The 24,124-nt window shown below is 51.3% G+C and overlaps 2 protein-coding genes across 5 annotated transcripts in view; one reads left to right on the top strand and one right to left on the bottom strand.

Annotated features, from left to right (window-relative positions):
- Positions 1-105: 105 nt before the first annotated feature.
- Positions 106-11,631, bottom strand: FBXO46 (F-box protein 46). Of its 4 annotated transcripts, none has more exons than XM_074219266.1 (2): positions 11,576-11,631; positions 106-6,640 (listed from the first exon to the last, which is right to left on the bottom strand). In XM_074219266.1, the coding sequence occupies exon 2, from the start codon at positions 6,566-6,568 to the stop codon at positions 4,676-4,678; it is 1,893 nt and encodes a 630-aa protein (XP_074075367.1). In that variant the 5' UTR covers positions 6,569-6,640; positions 11,576-11,631; the 3' UTR covers positions 106-4,675. The 4 variants fall into 4 exon arrangements, with proteins under 4 accessions (XP_074075367.1, XP_074075364.1, XP_074075365.1 ...); XM_074219263.1 differs by having other exon boundaries at positions 11,503-11,600; XM_074219264.1 differs by lacking the exon at positions 11,576-11,631 and adding an exon at positions 7,942-8,131.
- A 3,098-nt stretch (positions 11,632-14,729) lies between these two features.
- MEIOSIN (meiosis initiator) overlaps positions 14,730-24,124 on the top strand; it is a 25,363-nt gene continuing 15,968 nt past the window's right edge. Inside the window, exons 1-5 of the mRNA XM_074217414.1 lie at positions 14,730-14,735; positions 14,846-15,457; positions 16,515-16,603; positions 18,859-18,949; positions 23,546-23,645. Of these exons, the coding sequence (XP_074073515.1) occupies positions 14,730-14,735; positions 14,846-15,457; positions 16,515-16,603; positions 18,859-18,949; positions 23,546-23,645 (898 nt within the window). The remainder of the gene's footprint in view (positions 14,736-14,845; positions 15,458-16,514; positions 16,604-18,858; positions 18,950-23,545; positions 23,646-24,124) is intronic.

Here is a 24,124-nt window from a genome sequence, read left to right as displayed (position 1 = left end):
AGAGAAGCCGAGGGGAGCCCGTCACGCCACGCCCCTCTCTAAATCACTCGGCCAATGAGCTCCGGCTGAGTAGCGGTCCCGACCAATGGGAGGCCTCGACCCGCTCACAGGAGACACGCCCCCTCCCGCCTCCTTCGGCGGCACCAGGAGGATTGGCTCCTTGGAAGCCACGCCCACTGAAGGCCTCCCGGGAACCTGCTACCGCCCAGAGAAGAGCCTACCTGGGGATGATTGGCCACGCCCCCAAGGAGGGTGACTCTCATTGGTTCCGCAGAGGACACGCCTCCCAAACCTTCCGGCTCCTGATTGGAGGACACGGAGGCGCGCCTCCTTTAACTGGAGATGGAACGGCCCAAGTCTGGGTCAGACTGAATCCTTGGCCTTGGCTCCTTTGCTCTTGGGTCTCCAGTGGAATCGTCCCTCCGCCTTGGCCCCGAGGGCCTGTGAGCTCGGGTGGTGCCGGAAGCCAGTTTCCATCTCCTCCAGCCGGTCTCCAGGACTGGAACGACCTGCCCGGGCTCGGAGTCCCGCAAAGTTGGGGGAGAAACCCCACAATCCCGAGGCTACGCATTACTTCTGGGGCATCTGCCCTCTGGTGCCGCATAACTATAGCAATCAAATAATCTGGAAGGTTTGCAAATGTCTGTTCTACAAATATGACCTCATCTGGGAGGCAGGTGGTGTGATTCTCATTTTACAGATTAGGAAAATGAGGCAGACAGCTTAAAGTGACTTAGTCACCCAGCTAGTAAGTAGCAGAAGCCGAATTTGAATTCAGGTCCTCCTAATTCCAAGTCAATTATTCCATCGACTTGGGATCACCTGTTTGCATATATTTATTCAAACATCAAAGCAATGTGTTGCTCTGGGAAAAGGACCAGATCTGATGTCAGAGGACTTGGATTGAAATCATGCTCATCCTACACATGTGACCTTGGCAAGCCACTTTAACTCTGGTCTTTGGTCTCCTCTTCTATAAAAATAAAGGCTCGTCCAGCTCCACATCCATGGACTAAAGTGCTTAATCTGGTCTCATTTTTATTTGATCGAGCTACCAATACTTGGAAGATTACCCCTAGGGTGAAACCCTATTTCACCATTTCCTTCTATTTATCCTCAGAAGGGTGTCTCAGCCTGATCTTTGTTTATTTTACACCGTTTTGGTAACATCTTGGTTATCCTTGTGAAATTTCTCATTACTTTATTGTGATAAGGTTTCCTTTAGTTTTTGAGGTTCTTATAATTTTAGGGTTCATTCCCTACATATATGATGTATAGAACTTCTCTTCAAACTGGCCATGAGTCCTTCCTACACTTTCTTACCTTGGCAGAAACTGTCCCCGGCACTATGAAGAATTTTATTTCTTTTAGGATTTAGAGGCAATTAGGTGCCATATGGATAACAAGCTGAACTTATTTGGTTTGAATTTTGCCTCCAAGGGCAGCTGTGGGTTCCTGACAAGTCCTTTAATCTTCCTTGGCTTCAGCTTCATCATTTGAACCATATGGGTAACAGCAGCACCTCCCTCTTTGGGTTTGGGTGAGATCAAATGAGATATTTGTAGGCTACTTTGCACAGCTCAAAACACTACACAGATGTTGGCTTATTGCATATACTACTTATAATTGACAGCTCATATTTTTAATTTCTAACAATATTTTGTGTTTAGCTTTCTATATTCACTCTACAAGCTCCTTGAAGGCAGAGCCTTGTAGTTTATGTAGCCTATGTAGGTTATGTCTTTGTATCTCTACCAAAGTGCTGGGCAAACACTGCCTAAGAAATGCTGTTTGATGGACAGCTGAATGGGAAATGTGGACCAATTAAAAATCTCAGATCTTTCACAGAGATAGGGCTAGAAAAGCTAGCCACAGCACTGATATCTCAAGATCACCATGGTGAAGGCAGTTACTCAGTCTTATCCACAGGGCACAGGAGTTGGAATTTTCTTAGAACATAAATGTCAGCTGTTTGAGCCCCACCCAGATCAGTTGTTGTTATAGTTCAGACAGATCTGATTCTTCATGACCTCATTTGGGACGTTCTTGTCAGAGACAGGGCTCCAACTTATTTTATAGATAAAGAAACAGAGGTCAACAGGGTGAAGTAACTTGCCCAAGGTCACATAACTAGATTAGTTTTTAAGGTTCTTATAAGGCCAGATTTGAACCCAAGAAGGTGAGTCTTTCTGATTCCAAGGGCAGTGTTCCCTAGCTGCCTATGTCTTTAACACTTGTTAGCAACATGACTGACAATGGACAGCTGACTTAACTGGAGCCTCAGTTGCTTTCTAATAGTAGGTAACTGTACTTCCTAGCTTAGTGTTGCTGTCCAAAGCTCCTGGTTCTGGGTGCAGTCTTCCTGGATTCCCCTAGTTGGGAGTGCCACACAGGACAGTGTAAACTGTCAGATCTTTCTTGCAGTCCCAGCCTTTCCCTTTATTCTATCTAGAACCTTGGACAAGTCAGAGGATGGATCAGAGGATGGCAGAATTTAAAGAAAAAGGTCCCTCCAAAGTCATCTTGTCCAATTCCCTCACTGAAGAGAGAAGAAAATTTGGACAGAGTTAATGCTCTCTAAAGAGTTAGGTCAAAGAGGCTAGATTCAAACCCAGGTTCCCCCAGATTTCAATCCAGTGCCCCCTCCTCTGCCATGAAGTCAAGACTCTTCTCACAACTACCTTGGGATCATCAACCATAAAGGGAAGGACAATGGACCAGGAGCCTTCTCTAGGGCCCTCCTAGGTCTGAAGCAATGGTCTTCTGATTGCATATGGCCCTAGGTTTTGGTCAGTCTGCAGTCATATCTGCCTCTCTGTGACTCCATTGGGGTTTTTCTTATAGATACTGGAATGGTTTGCCATTTCCTTCTTCAGCTCATTTTACAGCTGAAGAAACGGAGTTTAACAGGGTGAAGTGACTTGCCCAGGTGGTACAGCTAGGTAGTATCTGAGGACAGATTTTTAACTCCAGGCCCAGAGTTCCATGCAATAGGGTGGCCCTGGAGGCACTCTACTCCATCTAATACATCTTTGATATCTTACATTTATCAGTTTGGGTATCTTATCCCTCAGGGTTGTTAGCCTGTGAGTGTCAGGGCAGATGTGGTGTCTTGTCTACACTGTATATCCTCAGGCCCCGGGACAGATGTGAATGAACTATGAAGATACCCTGAGGGCACAGTTTAGGTAATAGATAACAATGGGGCCAGGGTATAAGTGAAAGAAAACCCTGGGTTTGCTACCAATAGACCTGGGTTTAAATCCTGACTGGGCTCATTACAGACCCTGGGTGACTGTAACTCATTTCTTATGCTCTCTGAACCTTGACTGTCTTTCTCTCGCAGTGCAGAATGTCCTCATATTGGAAGGGCACATCTGCACTTGATTCTGAGATTTTCAAAGTCTGTGATAATAAAAGCTTTGCAGAAAGAACATGCCATTTGGAGTAGATGATTTGTAACTCTAAATTCCAAAACCCTACTCCTTAAAATGTTATTGTTGCTCATTATTGTTGTTAATCTTCCCAAATGAAATTGGGCTTCAGGATACTTCCACCCACCCTCTCCCTGAACACAGTCCAGCCCAGGCTTATAAATAGCTGTTTTATAGAAAGGGCCGATTCCCAAACCGGCCAGACTGCCACACGAGAAGCATTCAGAACCACAAAAATGTAAAAACAAACAAACAAACAAAAAAACCCACCACGAAACATAAACAAAAAAAAAAATTAAGACTGTCCCAGATTGGACTCCCAGGGGTCTGCTTTTCTTCTGGGAGCCAAATGGAAGCAAGCCTAGCCTGGCAAAGAGAGGACCAGGCCCCCCAAGTTTCCTCAGAGTTGAAGTGGGAAACCCAGAAATTCCAACGTAGGGTTCCCACCACTCAGAAAGGATTCACAGCTTTGGGATCGGGGGTTGCTTTAAACTGTGTGGTGAAGGGTAAATGGATTCAAATCTTTTAAAAAGAAATTTTTCTTACCTCCTCCCTACCCCAAGGAAGAGTTAGGGGAAGGATTATGGATGAGAGATTTTGCAGAAGATGCTGCTAATGTTTCTTCCAGAGACTGGAGAGAAACATGAGAGGAAGGGAGGGCAGCGTGTAGGCGAGCGATCTAGTGGTCTGGAACCGTCCAGGAGTGGACATGAAGGCCAGTGAGGATAATAAGCAGTCTGGGGAGGGGGTGCAGGAGAAACAGGAGGGAAAGCGTTAGAGAGGTAAAAGTGAGGGATAGTGGGGACGGACAGATGGGGGGTGTTGAGGGCCGGACAAGGCCTCAGTCTGCTCTCTGCTGGTAGGGACCTTGGGGGAGAGACTGAAAAGGGACAGGGCCCCAGTTCATACCCCAGCACCAACCCCCTCTGGTGAGTCCAGATCAGAGAAGGAGAGGGGTAGAGGGGGGCTGAGATGAAGACAACATATTATTCTGAGATGCCCTTCTCCAATCCAGGACCCCAAAAGACTTTAGGGAAAGGAGAATCCGTGTGTTTATGAGAGTGGGTCTTGGTGACAAAGAGCCAATCAAAGGGGGAGGTCTCAGGTAGGCTCTTCAATTCCCCTTTTGATTGGCTACCAACTGGTTTTGTTGTGGTTTTTTTTGGAGGAGGGGTAAGCCAAAAATCAATCGGGAGGGCCTGGGAGGGGGGGGGTGGGCACTCCCTCCCCCTCCCCCCCCTTCACCTGGTGTCCTCCCGACCAGGCCGAGAGCCCGCCAACGTGTGGCAGGGCAGCACCCAGTTGTTATCGTGCAGGCCCAGCCTGCAGCCCGGTGTGTCCTTGTCGGGCCGACGGCAGCACATCCAATAGGAGCGGCCATAGGGCAGGTCGTGGTGGTAGGGCTTGGGGTGCCAGCGGCACAGTGACACGTCGCCCTTCTCGTAGCACTTGCGGCACTGCTTGCAGGGGTCATCACGGTAGAGTGGGTGGCGGCTCCAGCGTGAGTCCGTGGCCTGGACACCAAAGGTCTCGATGACACACTTGAAGTAGTGGCAGGTGCACTTGAGGGCAGCCAGGGCCCGGGTGGGCAGGTAGCCGAAGATCTTCACCAGGACGTGGTCCGGCAGCAGCAGCATGTACTGGCGAGGCTCCAGCAGGCGCTGGATCTTAAAGCGGATCTCCAAGAAGTCGTGGGAGACGTGGTGGTAGAGGCGGCAGAGGGAGGCATCTGAGGAGGCAGGCCCCGCAGCCTCGGGCTCGCTGCCCTCGGGCGTGGGGGCTGCAGGTGCCTCAGGGGCTGCGGGTGCCTCTGGAGCAGGCTCCCCTCTACTGGGCAACAGGAAGAGCTGCCCCGGAGGCGGCGGCTCCTCAGGGCTGACTGTCAGGCACACGGTCTCCTCCTTCACAGTCTTAGCACCATCCTTGCCAAAGAAGACACACTCGTCCACCACGCCGGTGACCACCACATCTACGTGGAAGCCCGCGGCACCAGCTCCCCCACACTCTCGGCCCCCAGCGGGTGGTGGGGGCGGGGCTGGGGGCTTATCACCCACAGCTCGCTCCAGGGGCCCCTCAGCGCGGGTGGCTCCGGCCGGCTCAGCATCACCAGCCTCGTCAGCCCGGGCCAGCAGGAAGTCCACGTTGCTGGGCAGGGCATCCCGGGACGGGCTGATGAGCTGGTACAGGTCACAGGTGATCTTGTCCTGCACCCGACCACTGGGGCCCGGGCCTCCGGCATAGGCACACCCTGGCCGCCCGCCGGAGCCCGCCCCTGGCTGGCCGCCTTCGGGGGAGCGGGGCTCCCGGCCGCTGGAAATGCGGAAGGCAATGCGCACCTCGCCAGAGCCTCCACCTCGGCTCCCATCCGCGGCGCGCACCTCCTCCTTGCGTGGCCCATCTCGCCGAGCCTCAAAATGGGCCACAGCTTCAGCCACGCGACTGCAGTCACTACCGGGTCTCCGCTCCCCACCCGGGCCCTGGGCCCCCTGCTCAGCTGCTGACACAAACACCACGGGGGTTGGGGCACCGGCGCGTGGATAGCTCTGCAAGGCCAGGGCTGCTCTCTGCTCCACCAGGGCCACCATCTCAGCCACCGAGAGCAGGTCCACGTCCTCAGGGGCACCGGCAACTGTCTCAGCAGAAACAGGTAGCCGAGGGTCCTCCTCTCCCCCGACATCGGGTGGCTTGCCGGGGCTGGGGCGGGGCTTGGTGGAATCAAGACAGCGGCGTCTCCGCTTGGCCTTGGAACTGTCGCTGCCCCAGTGGCCCTTGACCTTCCCTGCGTTGGCCCGGCTGGCCCCCCCACCACACTGGTGGGCCACAAAAAAGGCCACTTTCTCCTTGGTGTTGCCTGGCTTGATGACGTACCAGGTGTCCAATAGGACCCGGCCCTCCTCTCCGGGAGCGGTGGAAAGCAGAGGAGCAGTTGGGGCTGTGGGGGCTGGAGGTGTGTTCTCTGATCGGGCCAGGCCATCTCCAGTGCTGATGCTGCTCCCACTCCCCTGCTCGGGGCAGGAGGGGGGAGGTGGAGGCTTGCGGGCTGAGGGGGCCGCTGAACGGGGCTGATTCTGAGAATAGGTACCAAAGGGCCGAGGGCACCACAGCTGGACTGGAGAGAGGCTGCTGGGGTCCATGGCTGTTGGGCCTGATGAAGGTCACCACATACTGAAGAGCTGGCGGCTGGAGATGAAGGCGCCCAGAGCCACCTGTGGAAGTGAAGACAGACAGAGGCATCTGCTAGCAGGTGTAGAGAGAACCTAGTGGTTTGGTGGGGTTTGTTAATTAAGAAACTGAATCAGTGTCGCAAAATGAAGAGAACTGGAGCCATGTAGAACCTTAGAACATATGGAGCCAAGACGGACAAGTAGATGGGTGTAAGGGAAACTAACATTTGTAGGATGAGGAGGGGCTTGCTCCCCTTTTCTTTGCCCCTTTCACCCTTTGGGTCCCTGTTTTGCCTCAATTGATAGCTACACCTAGGATCACCCCATGGTTCTTACTATAGATTTCTAAGAACTGTATGGAGAGGCTGCACATCATAGCAATTTAGGGGGCTGACCAAATGATCAGGCCACATGAGGCTGAGCTGAAAGAACTGGGAATGTTTAAATGGAGAAAAGAAGGCTGACGGGGAGGGGGACTTGGGGAGGGAGGAATATCTTCAGAAGAGGGACTGGACTTTCAGATAAAGCTAAGACTCAATGCTTTTCCTGTCCTTGGAGATCTTCAGAGAGGGGCTGGGCACTTTGGGAAGCTAGAGTGGGTATTCAGGTACTGGTGTGTCTGTGGTCACTGGAACAAAAGCCAGGAGGATCACTAGAACACACTAGGCTCTGGGATCCTAGATTTAGAGCTGGGAGGAGTGCTGGCATACATTTTGTGATCCCCCTTCAGAAGGGAAAAACATTGACGAGTGGATGCTTTGGCCAAGTCACTAAGCAAATGGCTCCTCAGGGCTCTCTTGCTTCCAGGTCCCTTTGGCGGACCATGGACCCTTTGGCCGCTCCCTCCCCACACCCCTCTTTTAGTTCACTGTACCCAGTACACTCCATCAACTCAGAAACAAGAATGTACAGCACGGTCCAAAGCTATGGATGCTGCCAGGACCCACTGGCCAGAAGGAGAGGAAATACTTAAGGCTCTTGGAGCTGGATAATGTAAGATACTGGGGTGCAACTCATTCTGCACAGGAGGAAACTGAGGCCCGAGAGGGAAGGGAAAGGCACTGGGTTGCAGAGCCGTGGCTGCTGTCCCATATAGGCTCTTGTCCTGGGGTTTGGGTCAGGCCTCTTTTCTCCCGGGCCTATTGTCCAGCAGCACCCCCACGGCGGGCCCCCTCTCCCGGACTCCCAGACTCACATCCACCCCCACGACTGTCCTTTCACCCAGGCTCCTCCCCAAGAGGAGGCAGACACATGAAGTGCTGGCGGAGCCCCTGGAGGTCACCCCAGTGCAATCCTTTATTTTAGAGAGGCGCAAACTGAGGCCCGGAGAAGCAATGACTTGCCCAAGGTCACTCAGCTAGACAGCGGCCTGCAGCCCCCTCCCCATGGTCCCGCAGGAGGCCTCCGGGTCCGCAGCCCCGGCCACCTTCAAGGTCCACTCCACAGGGAAGGCAGGAGCGTGGGAAGTCAGAGCGCATGCGCCACGAACAGCGGGTGGGAGGAGGCCACGCCCCCTCGCTCTCCAGGCGCCCCGGCTCCGGCCCAGCCTTCTAGTGAAGGGGGGGCGCCACCGCGCAGCCCCCACCCCCGCCCCTTTGTTGACAGCCTCGCGCATGACGGCTTGGCCCAATCAGAGGCCGCCTTTCGGGGCCATGCCCATATATGGATGGCCCTCGGCGACGGGGCGGGGCCGGGGTGAGAGGCTCCCCCTCCCCGGGGCGCACGCGCGGCCCGGCCCGGCCTCAGCTCGGCTCTCCCGCGCGGAGGGGGGGATGGACGCGGGTCCCGGCTCCCCGAACCCCGCCTCCCCGCCGCCCCCGCGCCGCCGACAGGGCGGGATTTAAAGCGCCAGGCCGGCCCTGGAAGAGGCTCCGAAGGAACGGCGGCCAGAGTTACAGGGGGTTCCGCCTGCGCCCCGGAAAACCGGGGCCCCCAGCCTCCTCCAATCTATTCCGCCCCGCCCCCCGGGGCCCCGGGGTCCAGAGGGCCAGGGAGCCGCGGAGCTCCACGCCCCCACCCGCCGCGGGCAGCCCCTCTGGCCAGGGCGGTCGGCGGAGCCCCGGGTTCGGAGCCCCCGGAGCCTTCCTGCCCCTCCTGGGCCTTCCAGCAGGGAGCCCACGCTAAGGTCACACTAACTCCAGCCCAGGCTAGAAGCCCACCGCGGCACCACCCACCGGCCCCGGGGGCAAGTCACCTCGCCTCTGAACCTCAGTTTCCCCACCTGTAAAATGGGCAAAATAATAACAGCGGCTGCGTTGGACAAGGGCGGTCCTGAAAGGGTTGCAGAAATATCAGCTGTTTGTTGTTTACGTTTTTAAATGGAGTTTGATGGCAGGCGGAGCTGCCAGGCCAGGGAGGTGAACCCCCGATCCTGAAGGGCTAACTTCTGAAGCTGGCATGCAAGGCTTCTCTCTCCAGCCTCAGGTCCGCTGCCCTTTGTCCAGAAGCAGTGGGAGCCACCGGTACTAACACCTCTACTGCCCTCACACTGTGCACCCCGAGGGCAGGGACCAGGTCTCATTCACTTCTCCTTAACTTCTAAGGGGAGTTGGAGTCAAAGAGAAGAGGTGAGGAAGAGAAGGTGCTCATCATCCACAAACATTCAGATGGTCACTCAACTACAGGGCCTCCATTTTACGGATGAAAACACTGAGGTCCAGAGCAATGGGACTGGAATTTGTCAAAGGCCATCTATGTGCCTTTTCCCCAGCACCCACCCTCCCCCCAACACACACACACAGCAGAGCTGGGAGTGGGCTGGGTGGGGGGGATCTGCCTCCCATCTCAGGGCTCTTCACTACATCTTCTGCTCAGGCACCAGAGCAGGGGCACAGAGACCCTTTTGTCCTTAGTCCCCAGATTTCATCTTGATGGGGCTCCTCAGGGGCATGAAAGTTGAGAGGCTGACACCCAGATAAAACGCCCAGCTCTGATTGCAGAAATAAAGGACCTGGGTCAGGCCGGGCTGTCTCTTACTACTAGTTCTTTGTCTAGGAATAAAATTCGCTTTGCCCAGCCCCAATCTCATGCCCTTCCCCTCCTTTGGGGGTATCAGTTTCCCCAACTGTAAAATGAAGAGGTCAAACTAGAGGGTCTCTAAGGTCCTCCTAGCTCTGCATCCCATGTTCTAAGATCCTTCCTAGCTCTGACACCCCATGGTCTAAGGTTCTCCTTGCTCTGCATCCCACATTCTATATCCTTCCCAGCTCTGACATCCCAGGTTCTAAGGTCTTCCTAGCTCTGCATCCCATGTTCTAAGATCCTTCCCAGCTCTGACATCCCAGGTTCTAAGGTCCTCCTAGCTCTGCACCCCACGTTTTAAGAGCCTTCCCAGCTCTGACATCCCACAGTCTAAGGTTCTCCTCGCTCTGCATCCCACATTCTACATCCTTCCCAGCTCTGACATCCCAGGTTCTAAGGTTCTCCTCGCTCTGCATCCCACATTCTACATCTTTCCCAGCTCTGACACCCCACAGTCTAAGGTTCTCCTCGCTCTGCATCCCACATTCTACATCTTTCCCAGCTCTGACATCCCAGGTTCTAAGGTTCTCCTCGCTCTGCATCCCACATTCTACATCTTTCCCAGCTCTGACACCCCACAGTCTAAGGTTCTCCTCGCTCTGCATCCCACATTCTACATCTTTCCCAGCTCTGACATCCCAGGTTCTAAGGTTCTCCTCGCTCTGCATCCCACATTCTACATCTTTCCCAGCTCTGACACCCCACAGTCTAAGGTTCTCCTCGCTCTGCATCCCACATTCTACATCTTTCCCAGCTCTGACATCCCAGGTTCTAAGGTTCTCCTTGCTCTGCATCCCAGGTTCTAAGATCCTTCCCAGCTCTGACATCCCAGGTTCTAAGGTCTTCCTAGCTCTGCATCCCATGTTCTAAGATCCTTCCCAGCTCTGACATCCCAGGTTCTAAGGTCCTCCTAGCTCTGCACCCCACGTTTTAAGAGCCTTCCCAGCTCTGACACCCCACAGTCTAAGGTTCTCCTCGCTCTGCATCCCACATTCTACATCCTTCCCAGCTCTGACATCCCAGGCTCTAAGGTTCTCCTCGCTCTGCATCCCACATTCTACATCCTTCCCAGCTCTGACATCCCAGGTTCTAAGGTTCTCCTCACTCTGCATCCCATGTTCTAAGATCCTTCCCAGCTCTGACAACCCCACAGTCTAAGGTTCTCGCTCTGACATCCCATGTTCTAAGGCCCTTCCCAGCTCAGAAGGTCCGGGTTCTTTACTGTTGTGACATGGCCTGTTTCAAGATCTCTTCCCCCCACAACATTCCTGGTTCTGTGGCCCTTTGCAGCTCTGCCATTCCAAGCTCTGAGGTCAATCCGGACTGCAAGTCCACGCTCTGAGGATGTTCTGGGCTCCCTTCAGGCTCCCACCGGCCTGTTCTAAGGGGGCTCCCATCGTGGACCCCGATCTCGGCGGACCCTCCGGGTTCTGTGGTTCCCTGAACTCCCTTGGGCCCGGGGGACCTCACAAGGTGGCCGGACGCTGCGGGCTGGTCCCAGACCAAGGATGGGGTGCTGATGGGCCGGGGGACCTCCCAAGCTCTGGAGGCCCTCGGGGGCCTTGACTTCATTCAAACACACCTGCCCCTCCTCCTACTGATGGGGAAACTGAGGCCACAGATGCCCGCCCCTCCTTGCACAGGCCGGAGAGGGGTCAGCCGAGGGGGTGACGACGGGCTGGGGGGGGGCGGGTCCCCCACCCCCCGGGGTCAGGCCCCCTGGACTGGGGCGGGGCAGGAGTGGGGCCCCTTCCTCCCACCTGTCTCCCCTCCCCTCCCCCAGGTGCCCCGCCCCCCCGCCCGGTTTCCGAGCGGGGACGCGCCCCGCGCCCGCCCCTGGGCCGCCCCTGCCCGCCTTCTCCCATTCCCCCCCTCGGCCTTACCCGCTCCGGGCGCCCGCAGGTCGCTCCGCGCCAGGGGCTCCCCCCACTCACTCACTCCACTCACTCCACTCACTCGCCCTCCTGCCTCCACTTCCGGGTTCCCGCTGCGGAGCACGCTGGGAGTTGTAGTTCGGCGCGGGGTCGGAGGGTACGGAAGGGCGGAGGGGAGGGAGGAACTCCATGTCCCAGAAGGCCACTCTGTTGGGAAGGCCGGCGCGCGGAGCCGCGATCTTCTATGGGAACTGTAGTGCCCAGGCCGCCATTTTGGCCAGACTCCTCTCTCCCTGGAACTTGGGCTGTGAATGAACCCCGCAGTGAGGCACCGGACCACAGGCCTTCCCCCCAGCCTTCCAGATCCAAGGACAGGGCCGTCGAATATGCGCCAGGAACTATCCTAGGTGCTGAAGATGAGAAGACAAAATGACACAAGACTTGTCTGCCAGGCTGCAACCCTTCCTCTTGGGAATCTATAATCTTCATCTCCCGGACTTCCCTGACCACACCTCCCCAGACTCGGAAATCGAATGACCCGACAACCTTTCTGGCTTTTCCTGGCACATGACATTCCAACTCCCTGACTGTCCATCGGATTGGAATACACGCCCCACCCCCCCATCCCTGTCCCATCTTTACAAGAAGCCTTTTCCAAGGTCCCTTAATGCCTTAAGTCTTCCACCTGAGATTCCATTGAGACTTTCCTCTATGGATATTGTTTACAAAGTTCTCTTCATCATTAGGCCATCAAATTCTTAAGGGCAGGGACTGATTTTTACTTTTTTTTTTTTGAGTGAGGGGTTGCAAGGCAAATGGGGTTAAGTGGCTAGTCCAAGGCCACACAGCTAGGTAATTATTAGGTGTCTGAGGTCGCATTTGAACCCAGGTCCTCCTGATTCCAGGGCGGGTGCTCTATCCACTGCACCACCTAGCCACCCCTCTTTCTATAATATTTAGCACAAAGTAGGGGCTTTCTTTGAGTTCTTTTCACAACAGGTACTTACGTACTCACTGCCTCTTTAGAATACAGTGTCAATGTTTAATAAGTTTTCAAACCCATATTCCTGGTTTAAAAAAAATCTGATTTCTAGGGGCGGCCTTGTCTCAGACACTTAATAATTACCTAGCTGTGTGGCCTTGGGCAAGCCACTTAACCCCATTTGCCTTACAAAAAATAATCTGATTTCTTACTATTGTTAGTATAGAATGTTATTTCTCCATACATTAATTACAGTCTCAGAAAGACATGACTAGAAAGCCAGAAACTTTGTTACACATTAATCCAAGTGAGAGATCACTATGCATCTTCCTTTAGGCAAGGTAACATATAATAATGAAAGTTTTGGAGAAGCAATTGTGAAACTTAATAGACTGGCCTCCAAAAAAGGTAATGATTTCCTTATTCTTTTATGTATAAATCACTTTTCTCAGAATGGTCTCATTTTCATAATGACTATGAGCTATAGGTAAATTTTAGAGAATATGCTTCATGTCTAAACTAATTTTCTTTTGTTTTATTTTAGATTTAAAAACTATGATTTATTATTTACATATTTACTATTATCCTTAATTATTTTAGGCTAAAAATGAAATATCAACAAGGTTATCCATGAAGTTTTATTCTTACCTAGAAACCCATAAGTGAAAGACAACATTAAAGATATCCATCAAGAGCGTAATGAGGGAAATGTTAGTAGAAATTTTACAAAGAATCATAAACTTTTGGTGGCCAAGCAATCAGGCTACACATTGGTATATAAAGATGTCATTATTTTATGATTCTCTAGTCCATCCAGAAGGTCTGCCCTATGTCAGAACTGACAGAGATCCAATTAGCAGCAGGACTACTCCCATTCTGATCTGATATTTTATGTTATGAGAGATATGATTTAGACATACATAACAATGGGATTTCTCTCTTTCCAAAATGTCATTAAGTATAAGAATTTATTTAGTCTCTTATAGAGAATCAGACTAATTTCCTGCTTTCTCAGGATGGTCTTTTTTCTGATTGTTTACACAACTGGTAAGACAAATTTGTAGATACAGTTAGAGGTAGATCAGATTGCTTCAAACAGACAGAATCTGGAGAGACACACCTTGAGGAGCCTGGCAGAGGTTAACATTCAGATTTACAAACTCCAATTTGAGGCTGAGAAGCCAAATTTTGATCAGAAATATAGTATTAAGACATTAAATTTTTATATTATCTATTTTAAACAGTTCAACATCAGAAAGCGATATAATTTTCTTAGTGGAAATGAAGTTAGAGAAGAGGTTAGAACATTTGTTTTGCTCCTGCTCTTTAAGAACTATGGGAACTTTCAGCTTGATTGAAACCTTCTGCTGAAACATTCCATGTATATTGTCTTCCCCCAGAGAACGTGAGCTCTTTGAAAGTAGGGATTCTTTTCTATTTGTCTCTCCCTAGCCCTTTCCACATAGTAATGCTTACTCAATATATATATAATGTATTTTGCAAGGCAATGGGGTTATGATGTGCCCAAAGTCACACAGCTAGGTAATTATTAAATGTCTGAGGCTGAATTTGAACTCAGGTTCTTCTGAATATTATGCCACCCAGCTGCTCCCTCATTCATTTAACTTAAGGTCTATTTTCTTTGCCTCGATTACCCCACTTGCAAAACGAAGGAGCAGAGCCGATGGGGTCTAATTTTTGAATGAGGAGAATTGAGAATCAGAATCAGAGCCGAATGCGAATCTGGTCACTAACCATCGGCCCAGACTTACCACAGAGGCTGCTAAGCCTCCGGCTCAGGGCAGGACCAGCGCCTACCGTTGCCAAGCAACAGAGCGAGGCGGCAGGAAGAGCCTCTCTGGAAGCAGGGCCATGCCACCCTCCCCGTTCCCCTCCCCACACCCCTAAGGCTTCTGATTGGCCTGGGCCTCCCGACTCCCAGCTCAGTGTCCGTGGCACCCCGTCATGTGATCGTTCCCACTGGAGGACCCCTCCCCGATTCTGCCACCTCCATCTACCCAGGGCGGCTCGTCCATCCCTCAGGGATGGTTTGCTCCCCCAGGGCCGGGCCGCGACGGCCTTCCGGGACTGGGGGTGGGAAACGAGAGATGGACGTCCACGTTGCGGTGCCTCAGTTTCCCCGCGTGGAAAGCGAGGGCCAACATGGCCTCCAAGCTCTCCTCTCTCTTTAATGAGGCGGTGAATGCAGTGGGCAGGCCAGGGAAGGGATTGGGAAGTGAGGAGGTGGGCGCCCATGAAGGTAAGGGAGGGACCGCGGGCCCCCGGGGGGGGGGGGGGCCTCATGGCTTGCCCAAGCCCCGCCCCCCGGCAGGGCCGTTAAGGCCGACAGTTGACAGTTGATAATTGGAGGGAATTGGGGGGCGGGGAGAGGCGGAGCCTCGATGTGAAGTGGGGGGAGGGCAGAAGCCGGCCCCTCACGAAGGCGGGGCCTCCGAGGAAGAGCGGGAAAGCACCTGGGGGAGAGAGAGCCCAGAGGCTGGAGGGGGCGAGAGGGGCGGGGCCGGGCCGGCTTCCGGCCAATCGGGGCAGAGATTGCGAAGCGCGGGAAGTGCGAGAAGCTCGAGGCCTGCCGCAGGCGGCGGGGGCGGGGCCGAGGCGGCGAGGCGGCGCGTGATTGGCCAGCCGGGCGGGCGCGCCGAAGCCCCGCGAGGCGGCAACGAGAGGACGAAGGCGGCCACCCTGGCTGCACGGCACGCGCTAGGTTCCGGGGCCCGGGGGGGGCCCACGCCGCAGGGCCGGGTGCGCGTGCGCGGGGCAGCTTTCCCCGCTCCCCTCCCCCTGCCCAGGCCCTGCCCAGTCCGTCCCGGGGTCTCGCGCCCGCTCCCGGGCAGCGATCTGGGGGAAGGACGCTGCTGGAGGGAAGCTCGAGCCAGTCCGCAGCTCGGGAGACGGGGGGCGCCGCAGGAGGGTACTGGGGCCCGGGAATGCCGCCTGGCACACCCCCTACCCTCTCTCCTTAGGGTGGGGCCCACCGCCCCTGCCTGCACCCACGTGACCCCTCCCCTGCTCCCCGCCCCCAGCTTCCATGGCCCCGCCCCTCGCCTGCTCCCCGCCCCCAGCTTCCATGGCCCCTCCCCCTCGCCTGCTCCCCGCCCCCAGCTTCCATGGCCCCGCCCCCTCGCCTGCTCCCCGCCCCCAGCTTCCATGGCCCCTCCCTCTCTAGCCTTTCGCCCCCCCCCCCCCATCCTTTCTCCACTTCTGAGTGGCACCAGGCTCCCGGGGTCCCTTCCTTTCCGAGTCTCCCTAACTGGGAGGCTGAGACCCTTCCTCCATGACTGCCTCCCTCTCTTCTTGATCTCCTTTTCATGCTTCCAAGGGGCCTCCCCCACCCCCAAATCCCAATGCCTATCTCTCCACTTTCCTCCACCGCTGGGGAAGCCTTCCCCCTTCCTCCTAACCCCTTTCCCTCTTCCCCCTTAGGCCGCACCCCCAATTTCCACCTTTCCATATCTTACCCTACCACCTCCTAGAGTCCCTCCCCCCAGATCCTCCCCCCACTTTCTGAGACCTCTCCCATACTTGCCCCTTCCCTTCCTGCATTTCCTCTCCTGCTCTCCTGAAGATGCCCAGTCCTCTCTCCATGCCCTGCTCTCCCCCTTAGCTCCTTCCCTCCAATACAGTCCAGGGCCCCTTCCACCCAATTCTTCCCAAACCATTCCTCCTCCCTCTCCTTCCCCAGGCTCCCTCATTCCCAAACTCATCCTTCACTTCCCTGGTCTGGATCTCTAGGGACCATGCCCCAGCACTCCCCCTGTCTGTCTTTCTCTCTTCTCCCTAGATCTTATTCTGTGGGGCAAAGCCTCTTCTGAAATTTCCACTTTCCTCTCAGTCCTTCCTGCATATCTCCCCCACTCTTCCTTTTCTTCTTCCAGCACCCCAAAGGGGAAGGGATGTGCCTCTTCTTCCCCTGGATTCTGCTTCCATTCTCTGAAGTCCACATTGAGACCTTGAGAGAGGAGTCCCATGGGAGTTGGAGGTCAATGCCCCACTCACCCCCCTTTTTCATCTCTTTTTCCAGATGTGGGGCCCCAGTGGACACCCATATTCCCCTGAACAGCCTCAAGGAGGCCCTGGCTGCAGAATAGGCCCACTCTGCCCCAGTGAAAGGTAACAAGGGAGGACCAGGATGGGGAAGGGATCTCCTCTTTGTACCAGAACAGATGACAAGACTAGAGACATTTAACAAAAGGGGGGGGGAGTGTTGGATTTGACTCAGAAGATCCATATGTGCCATCTGTGTGACCCAGGACAATGCAATTCTTCTTTGGGTCTTAGCTCCCTCATCTGAAAAATAAGGGGGATAGATTTGATGACCTTTGGGGTCTTATCTCTTCCTGGACTTTTTGATGATGTAATTCTTCAAACATTTGTCCTCTGTAAAATGACTTAGCTGTTCAACTTGACCTGGGAGGGGATGTTGCAGAGAGGTTGCTTGATGGGAATTTGAAAAAAAATAACAAAAGAGGGATCTAAAAGCAGAAAGGCTTAATGTTTGAGGGTCAGAGGGATTCCCTATCATTGAAGAAGCTTCATCATAGGTTGGTAAAACTGGGTGGGAAATTAAGTGATTTCATTTAGAGAGTTGCTTGCAGAATCCACTCATTTAAGGACTATTTTGTGATTCCCTCTGGGATGTGTGACTGTAGGCAAATCATTTTATCATGTAGCATTTATTAGGTCCCTACTTTGCACCAGATACCTGTTGAGCTGGGGCTACAAAGAAGGACAAAAATAGTTCCTGTTCTCAGGGAGTTTACATTTTAATGGGAAAAATAGCAAGTAATTGGTGCACACTAGACAGAGAAATATACACATACACATAGAGTAGGTTGGAGGCTATCTGGTGGGAGGGCAATGAAGAGCAACAGGGAGGACACCACGAAAGTCCTTCATCTATAAATGGTATCTGACCTAAGGACAGCCTCTCATTCAATATATGAGGGAGTAGATTCTAGACTTTATTATCCTCTCCCCCTTGGGTTATATGAACCCCAAGAAAGGAACGCTATTTAGAGGAAGCCCTCCAGCAAAATGGTTGGACCCCTTTGGGGGGATTTACTGGAGAACAAGGGTAAAGGTTGCATAGAATGAGAAGATGTGGTCCTTTCCATCTGTAATTTTATATGGAGCATCCACACTCATCATATCATCCAGATTCATCAAAATGTCAAAGGCGTAGTCGCTTTACTAGATTATGAGGGTCATTTGAGTTAATGTATTTAAATGATTTGGCAAATTTCAAATCCTTCTATAAACTCTATCATCATCATCATCATCATCATCATCATCATCATCATTATGACACTGTGGGAAATCTTGCTTGGTGCTGCAGAACTGGACAAGGTGTCCTCTAAGGCAGTTTTCAGCTCTGAGATAACATTTTAACTCCTGGTCCAGACAAGGACCCCCCCCCCCCCCACTGCTTTGTTTGAAGGAGCTTAGGGCATAGACAGTCTGTCTGCAAATAGGGCTCTGCTGTATGGGGGCTTTTCCCCAGTGTCTGCAGTTTCCATTTCCTTTGGACTCAAGCTGTCCTTCCCCAAACAGCTCTAAGTCAATGAAAATGGAGCTAAAAGCCTATCAGCAAATTGTCTTGTCTATATTGGACCCTTCCCTAGGGCTTATAGAGCCCCTTAGGTCAGTTTTCTGAGGCCACTCTGTGTCTTCCCAGACACCTTTCTTCTGGTTTGGAAGTTCCCTCCCAACACAAACACAATGGCTTATTGCTAGTGTTAATATTAGTTGCAGGAGGTAAATATTGTAAAACTTTACAATAAAAAGTAGAAGAGCTGAGTCTGTTTGCCACACACAAGTCTACCCAGACTTGTAGCCACAAGGGAACTCTGAGCTGGTCCAACTCTCACTTTGCAGATTGGGAAACTGAAGCCCAGTGAAGAGAGGCAGCTTGTTTTGGGACAGGGACAGTTAAATTGACTGATTCCAGGTCCTCAAGTCAATCTCTCAGCACCTTTGACATCATAATCATAGTGAGCATGTAGCACTACCTATGTTAGCTCCTTTTATCCTCACTGCTACATTGGGAGCTGGATGCCCATTTTGCAGATGAGGAAATTGAAGCTGAGAGAAGGGAAGTGACTTTTCCTGAGATCACAGAGCTCCTTCCTGTGTCCAAGGTCCCACCTCTTGGCTACCTAGAGACTACCTTATAGGACTTCAGTGACCAAAGAACTGGGCTTCATACATGAGTCACCTGTTTGGGCTGAAGTGGGGAGTTCAGTCCATTGACCTTAGTCTACAAGGAGCAGCCAAGAGCTCTTTTCTGAGGACCTATAAGCAGGATCAGAATTCAGGTCTAGATTTGGGGTGCTCACTGACCTCTTCTACATTCTCTCTTTGAACAGAAAGCGGAGACAAAATTACACCAATACTCTTCAAGAGTTAGCCTTGCTACTACCCGTCCCCCTGCAGGCCAGCAACAAAAAACTCACCAAGGTACAGGGGGAGGGTGGGCCAAGGGCCAGGGGAAATCAGGGGGCTTTAGGGAACAAACCAATAGAGAAGGTCCTTTAGAGGGGCTTTAGAGATCACTGTAAATAACAGAACTAGGATTTGAACCTAGGCCCTTTGAGTAAATCCACTATCCTTTGCATTCTGTCATCCCTTAAGGGTGGACAGGGGCTACAGAGAGAGAGGAGGGGAACCCCTACTGCCACTTCTCATGTGGGAGGAGAGTTGGCCACTCAGCTCACTGGCTTTCTCCCCTCTCAGCAGGTAGCTGAATGGTCATTCCCAGAGATCCATGGTTTGGGGCCAAATCAGCTAGAAATGAGCCCTGGGCCACCCCGCTGAGGGTGACACTTTTCAGTCACCACATTTCCTGGAGGATGTAATTGACAGAGTTGGGCAGTCGGAGGCTCAGGCTAGAGATCTGGCTCCATCTGGTGATCCCTTCTTCTCTGAACCTCCAAACTGGTGACTTGTACCAAATGATCTTTGAGGTTCCTTCTTACATTGAATGTGCTCTGTGACAAGGTTAAAGAGCCCCAAGAAGAGAAAACAGATGAACCTGAAAGCGGTATTCCAGTATTGGAATATTGGGGGAGCTGGCCTGCGCAAGAGGAAATGCCAACATTTTGCTTGGTTTTAGCTTTGGTCAATGGATGGAAACTACCAAAAGGCATCTCCATGCAAAGACAGACTTCCAGGCCCAGGAGGTATCCAAGGGTGGAGGCAGGCAACCCCTTTAAAATCCTCAAGCTGGGATGAATGGACCATTTGTCTGTGCTGCCCTAAAAGGGATTCCTGCCCAAGGATGACTTGGACAGACTTTGCAAAGTCCCTCTGAAGATGAAAGATTGATATGAGATGATGTCTATCCCTGCCCTTCACTTCATCTACCTCAGGCACACTGGTGTCCTCCCAGACAGGCACCTTCCAAGCTGACCACCAGGCCTGAAATGCTTTCTCTCTTTCTCTGGGAGTCTTGAAACCCCTCATTTCCTTCAAACTTTTCCTCTGGGAGCCCTCTCCTGATGTCCAACTGTTGATGCCTCTCCTTGAAATTTCTTTGTATTAATTGTGTATATATACATACATCCCTATATTTGTGGTCTCCCCCGAAAGAATGGAAGCTCCCCTAAAGGCAAGAACTGAGCCATTTTCCTCTCTTTTACCAGTTTCTAGTCTATGTAGGTGTTTAATAATTGTTTGTTCATCAGCTTTTCTACCATCCTTTTCAGTGCTAACATTCTGGGCTTCTGTGAACTATTAGTGCCCCTAAATCCCCTTCTCTCACCCAACTCTGCTGCTTTGGCTCCCTCTTTGACCTCTTCAGACTCAGGACCTCCAAAACAAGACCTGCCCTCTCTCTTCTCACACTCCCCCTCCCTCTGTGGGGAAACGTCTTCTCCTAAACATCACTCCTCCTTCAACTCCTCCAGCTTGTCAGTCAAAATATTGTGGCTTTTTTCTAAGGGCCTCTCAGATTTTCCTCCCCTTTGTTAGCATCACCTGAAGTGAGCTCAAGGTCTCAGAATGTCCCATGTAAACTGTGGCAATAGTCCTGTCATTCACATGATCGAGTTAGGGGCTGTGATCCAGAGGTCAGAAAAGCTTGGCTCTGTACCTCCATCTGTGACCATGGAGAAGCCCACTCCTTCTCAGTCTGAGCCTCCTTTTACTACCTAGAAAATTAGGGGATTAGACAAGATGACCCCTTGGTATCTTCCAGCTGCAGGGACAATGATTTTGTGGTCTCTCTCTTCTTGATTTTCCCTTTCTCACCTCTTCTGGGCTGCCCACCAGACAGCACTGAACTATGCAGCATCACTTATTATATCTGCAAGAGGCCTTAGACTTCATCCTGTCCACAACCTTGAGTCCTCAAGAGACCAGAGAGGTGCCTTCAGGTCACACTTGGCAGCTAGCAGCCAGGCCTGCCTCCTCAATGCCCCATCTACTCTCTCTTTCTTAACATTTTTTTTTCTAAGTGGGACAGTGTCTTCATGATGCAAATCCTTCCAAGGCCTGATTTGGCTTCCTACCTCTTCTATGAAACCACCCTACAGTCAATTCTTCTTTTTCTCAATCCCTACCCACTTCTAATGAGGGTTTTAGAGGGCAGGAGTCATCTGCCTCGAGCAGGGATCTCTTGCTCTCTAGGGGACAGTCATCCAACCTCTTTCAAAGACCTTTCATAATGGGGACCTTCCCACCCCTTAGAGTCAATCCATATGGATCAGTTCAATGGTTTGCTCTTCAATGGAGCATGCAAGGTCATCCATTTTCTTTCTTTTGTTATATTAGGTTTTTGCAAGGCAAATGGGGTTAAGTGGCTTGCCCAAGGCCACAAGGCTAGGTAATTATTAAGTGTCTGAGGCGGGATTTGAACTCAGGTACTCCTGACTCCAAGGCCAATGCTTTATCCACTATGCCACCTAGCCTCCCCATGGTCATCCATTTTCTAGATCATTCTTCCTTGGGTCACTTGACCTGAAACATAGTGTCTTCAGTCTCTTGTTCACCCTTGGGCCAAGCAGAAGAAACATCCCACATCTGAACCATGAACGATATTTAAAGACAAACCATAAGGTGGTATCAGAGCTGAAGGGGCTTAGAGTTCAAGTTTTTGCCTTCTTTTGACAGATGAGGAAACTAAGGAAGAGACTGACTACTCAAGGTCACCCAGATAGTAGGGAGCATGACTCAGATTCAGCTTCATCTTCTGACCCCAGATATCCCTTGCTCCTTAAAAAGATTCTTGTTTGTCCCTTGATTATCTTGACCATCCTTCCCTGGATAGTCCAGCTTATCAGGTGGTTTTTAGTTGTTGATTTTTTGTTTCTTTTTGATGAGTGTGGAAAACTCCTCCATTGATGCAAATGGGTCATTTCTCAGTAACTTAGACTGAGAGCCTGCAGCTGAGAGCAAGACTGATGTCTAGGCCCTGGGTCCTACAGCCAGTGGATGCCCAAGACATGATTTGAATCCAGATCTTCCCTACTCTGAGACTGGCCTTATTGCCTCTCCCACCTTGTTAATAATATTTCTTGGGGGGTGGCTAGGTGCTGCAGTGGATAGAGCACCGGCCCTGGAGTCAGGAGTACCTGAGTTCAAATCCATCCTCAGACACTTAATAATTACCTAGCCATGTGGCCTTGGGCAAGCCACTTAACCCCACTGCCTTGCAAAAAAAAAAAAAACAACCTAAAAAAGTAATAATATTTCTTCCGAAATGTGGGCCCTAGAATTACATTCAATGCTCTGGATGATGCTTACCTCCCAGGACCTGGATGGCCAACATGAAGCACAATAACAATAATCACTAATATTTCTATAATGCCTGCTCTGTGCCAGCCCCTAGACCAAGCACTCATTGAATATTCTCATTGCTCCTCAAAACAACAGTGTAAGGTAGGCACTATTTTATTTTATTTTTTGTATTTTTCCAATTATATGTACAACTACTTTTAACATTCTTTTTTGTCTTAATTTTAAGTTCTAAATGCTCTCCCTCCCTCTCTCCTCTCCCTTCTCCTTGAGAAGTCAAGCAATTTGATATAGATTTCTATATTAACCGTGTTGTAACAAAAAAACAGACAAAAAAGAAGAAAAAGAAAGTTTTAAGAAATCTGCTCAGTGCAATGAATAGAGCACTGGCCCAGCCTCAGACACATAATAATTACCTAGCTGTGTGACCTTGGGCAAGTCACCTAACCCCACTGCCTTGCAAAAACCTAAAAAAAAAGTCTGCTCAGACTCCTTCAGTTCTTTTTCAGGATGTGGATAGCAGTTTTTATTTTAAATCCTTTGGAATGGTCTTGGATCATTGTATGGCTGAAAATAGCAAAGTCATTTACAGTTAATCATTGTATAATATTTCTATGACTGAGTACATTGCTCTTCATCTGCATCATTTTGTAAAAGTCTTCCCATGCTTTTCTGAAAGCATTCTACTTGTCATTTTTTACAGCACAGTAACATTCCTTTGGAAGTAGGAACCATTATGATCCTCATGTTTCTTTTGAGGAAACTGAAGCAAACAGATTAAAATGACTTGTCCAGGGGTCACAACTGCTAATAAATGTCTAAGGCTGGATTTGAACTCAAGTCTTCCTGCTTCCATGCCTGGAGCATTATTCATTTTGTCACTAGCTCCCTCAGGTTTCTTTCATTTGAACTATGTCCAGTGACACTTCCTCTATTCTGTACCTCATAGTTTAGAAATTAATGGGCAGGGGCATCTAGGAGGTGCAGTGGATAGAGCTCCTGATGGAGGACCTGAATTCAAATTTGGCCTCAGACACTTGATACTTACTATGGGACCTGGGGTAGGTCACTTAACTCCATTGCCTTGCAAAAACCATAAAAAGAGAAAAGCAAATTAATAGGGAAGTCCCTATTATATTGGATAATATGTGGATATTATGTGGATAAATTAAAGCTCAATGATATTTGAGGGGGCCCTTCAGAGCTTGGTTAGTCCAGGCCTCTTGAATAAACATCGACTGATTTGAATGAGGCCTTTCATGGGGAAGTTCTTTCTGATTCCCAGATCCCATCTGACCCCTCTATTTCTTTTTGGCACAGAAGGAGATTCTCCTCCATGTTCTGCATTATATTGGACACCTCCAACGAAGCATTGATGTGACCAGGTCCCTTCTCTTATTCAAGTTAACAGGCAAAGAAGGTAACCCCTAAATAAATGGGGCTTGGGGAGGGAATTTTGAGGGAGAGTGTGGGTGGGGAACCTGTGAGAGGCCTGGCCTTGGGAAGACCTGGATGCTGTGTGGTGAATGGAACCCGGGCCGGGCTGGGAGTTGGGCACCCTGAGACCTTTTCTTCCTTTTTATGTAACTGAGCAAGTTGCATTTTCAATCTGGGCCCCACTTCTAAATGAGCAGACACAGGCTAGCTGGAGAATCAAAGAGTGAAGAGGCTGTCACAGCTGTCCTCACGTATCTGCAGGGTTGGATTCCGAAGGGTAGGCCAGCAGATTTGGCAGAACTGGGAAGTTGCCAGATGCAGAGAGGAAAACTGTGGCTTAATTTGAGCAAAAACTTTGGAACCATTTCTCAGAACTCTCCAAAACTGAAATGGGCTGTCTCAGGTGATGACAGGAGACTGGGAGGCAGGATTCTTATTTAGGTTGGACAACTTGGTGATCAT

Source organism: Macrotis lagotis, chromosome 1, assembly GCF_037893015.1.
Source record: "Macrotis lagotis isolate mMagLag1 chromosome 1, bilby.v1.9.chrom.fasta, whole genome shotgun sequence".
Taxonomy (NCBI): Eukaryota; Metazoa; Chordata; class Mammalia; order Peramelemorphia; family Peramelidae; genus Macrotis; species Macrotis lagotis.
Note: the sequence above shows the minus strand (reverse complement) of the source record. Positions and strands in the feature narration are given on the sequence as shown.

Bases quoted from the DNA above. Each gene is read 5' to 3' on its own strand.
- FBXO46 (XM_074219266.1), bottom strand. From the start codon at position 6,568: ATGGACCCCAGCAGCCTCTCTCCAGTCCAGCTGTGGTGCCCTCGGCCC.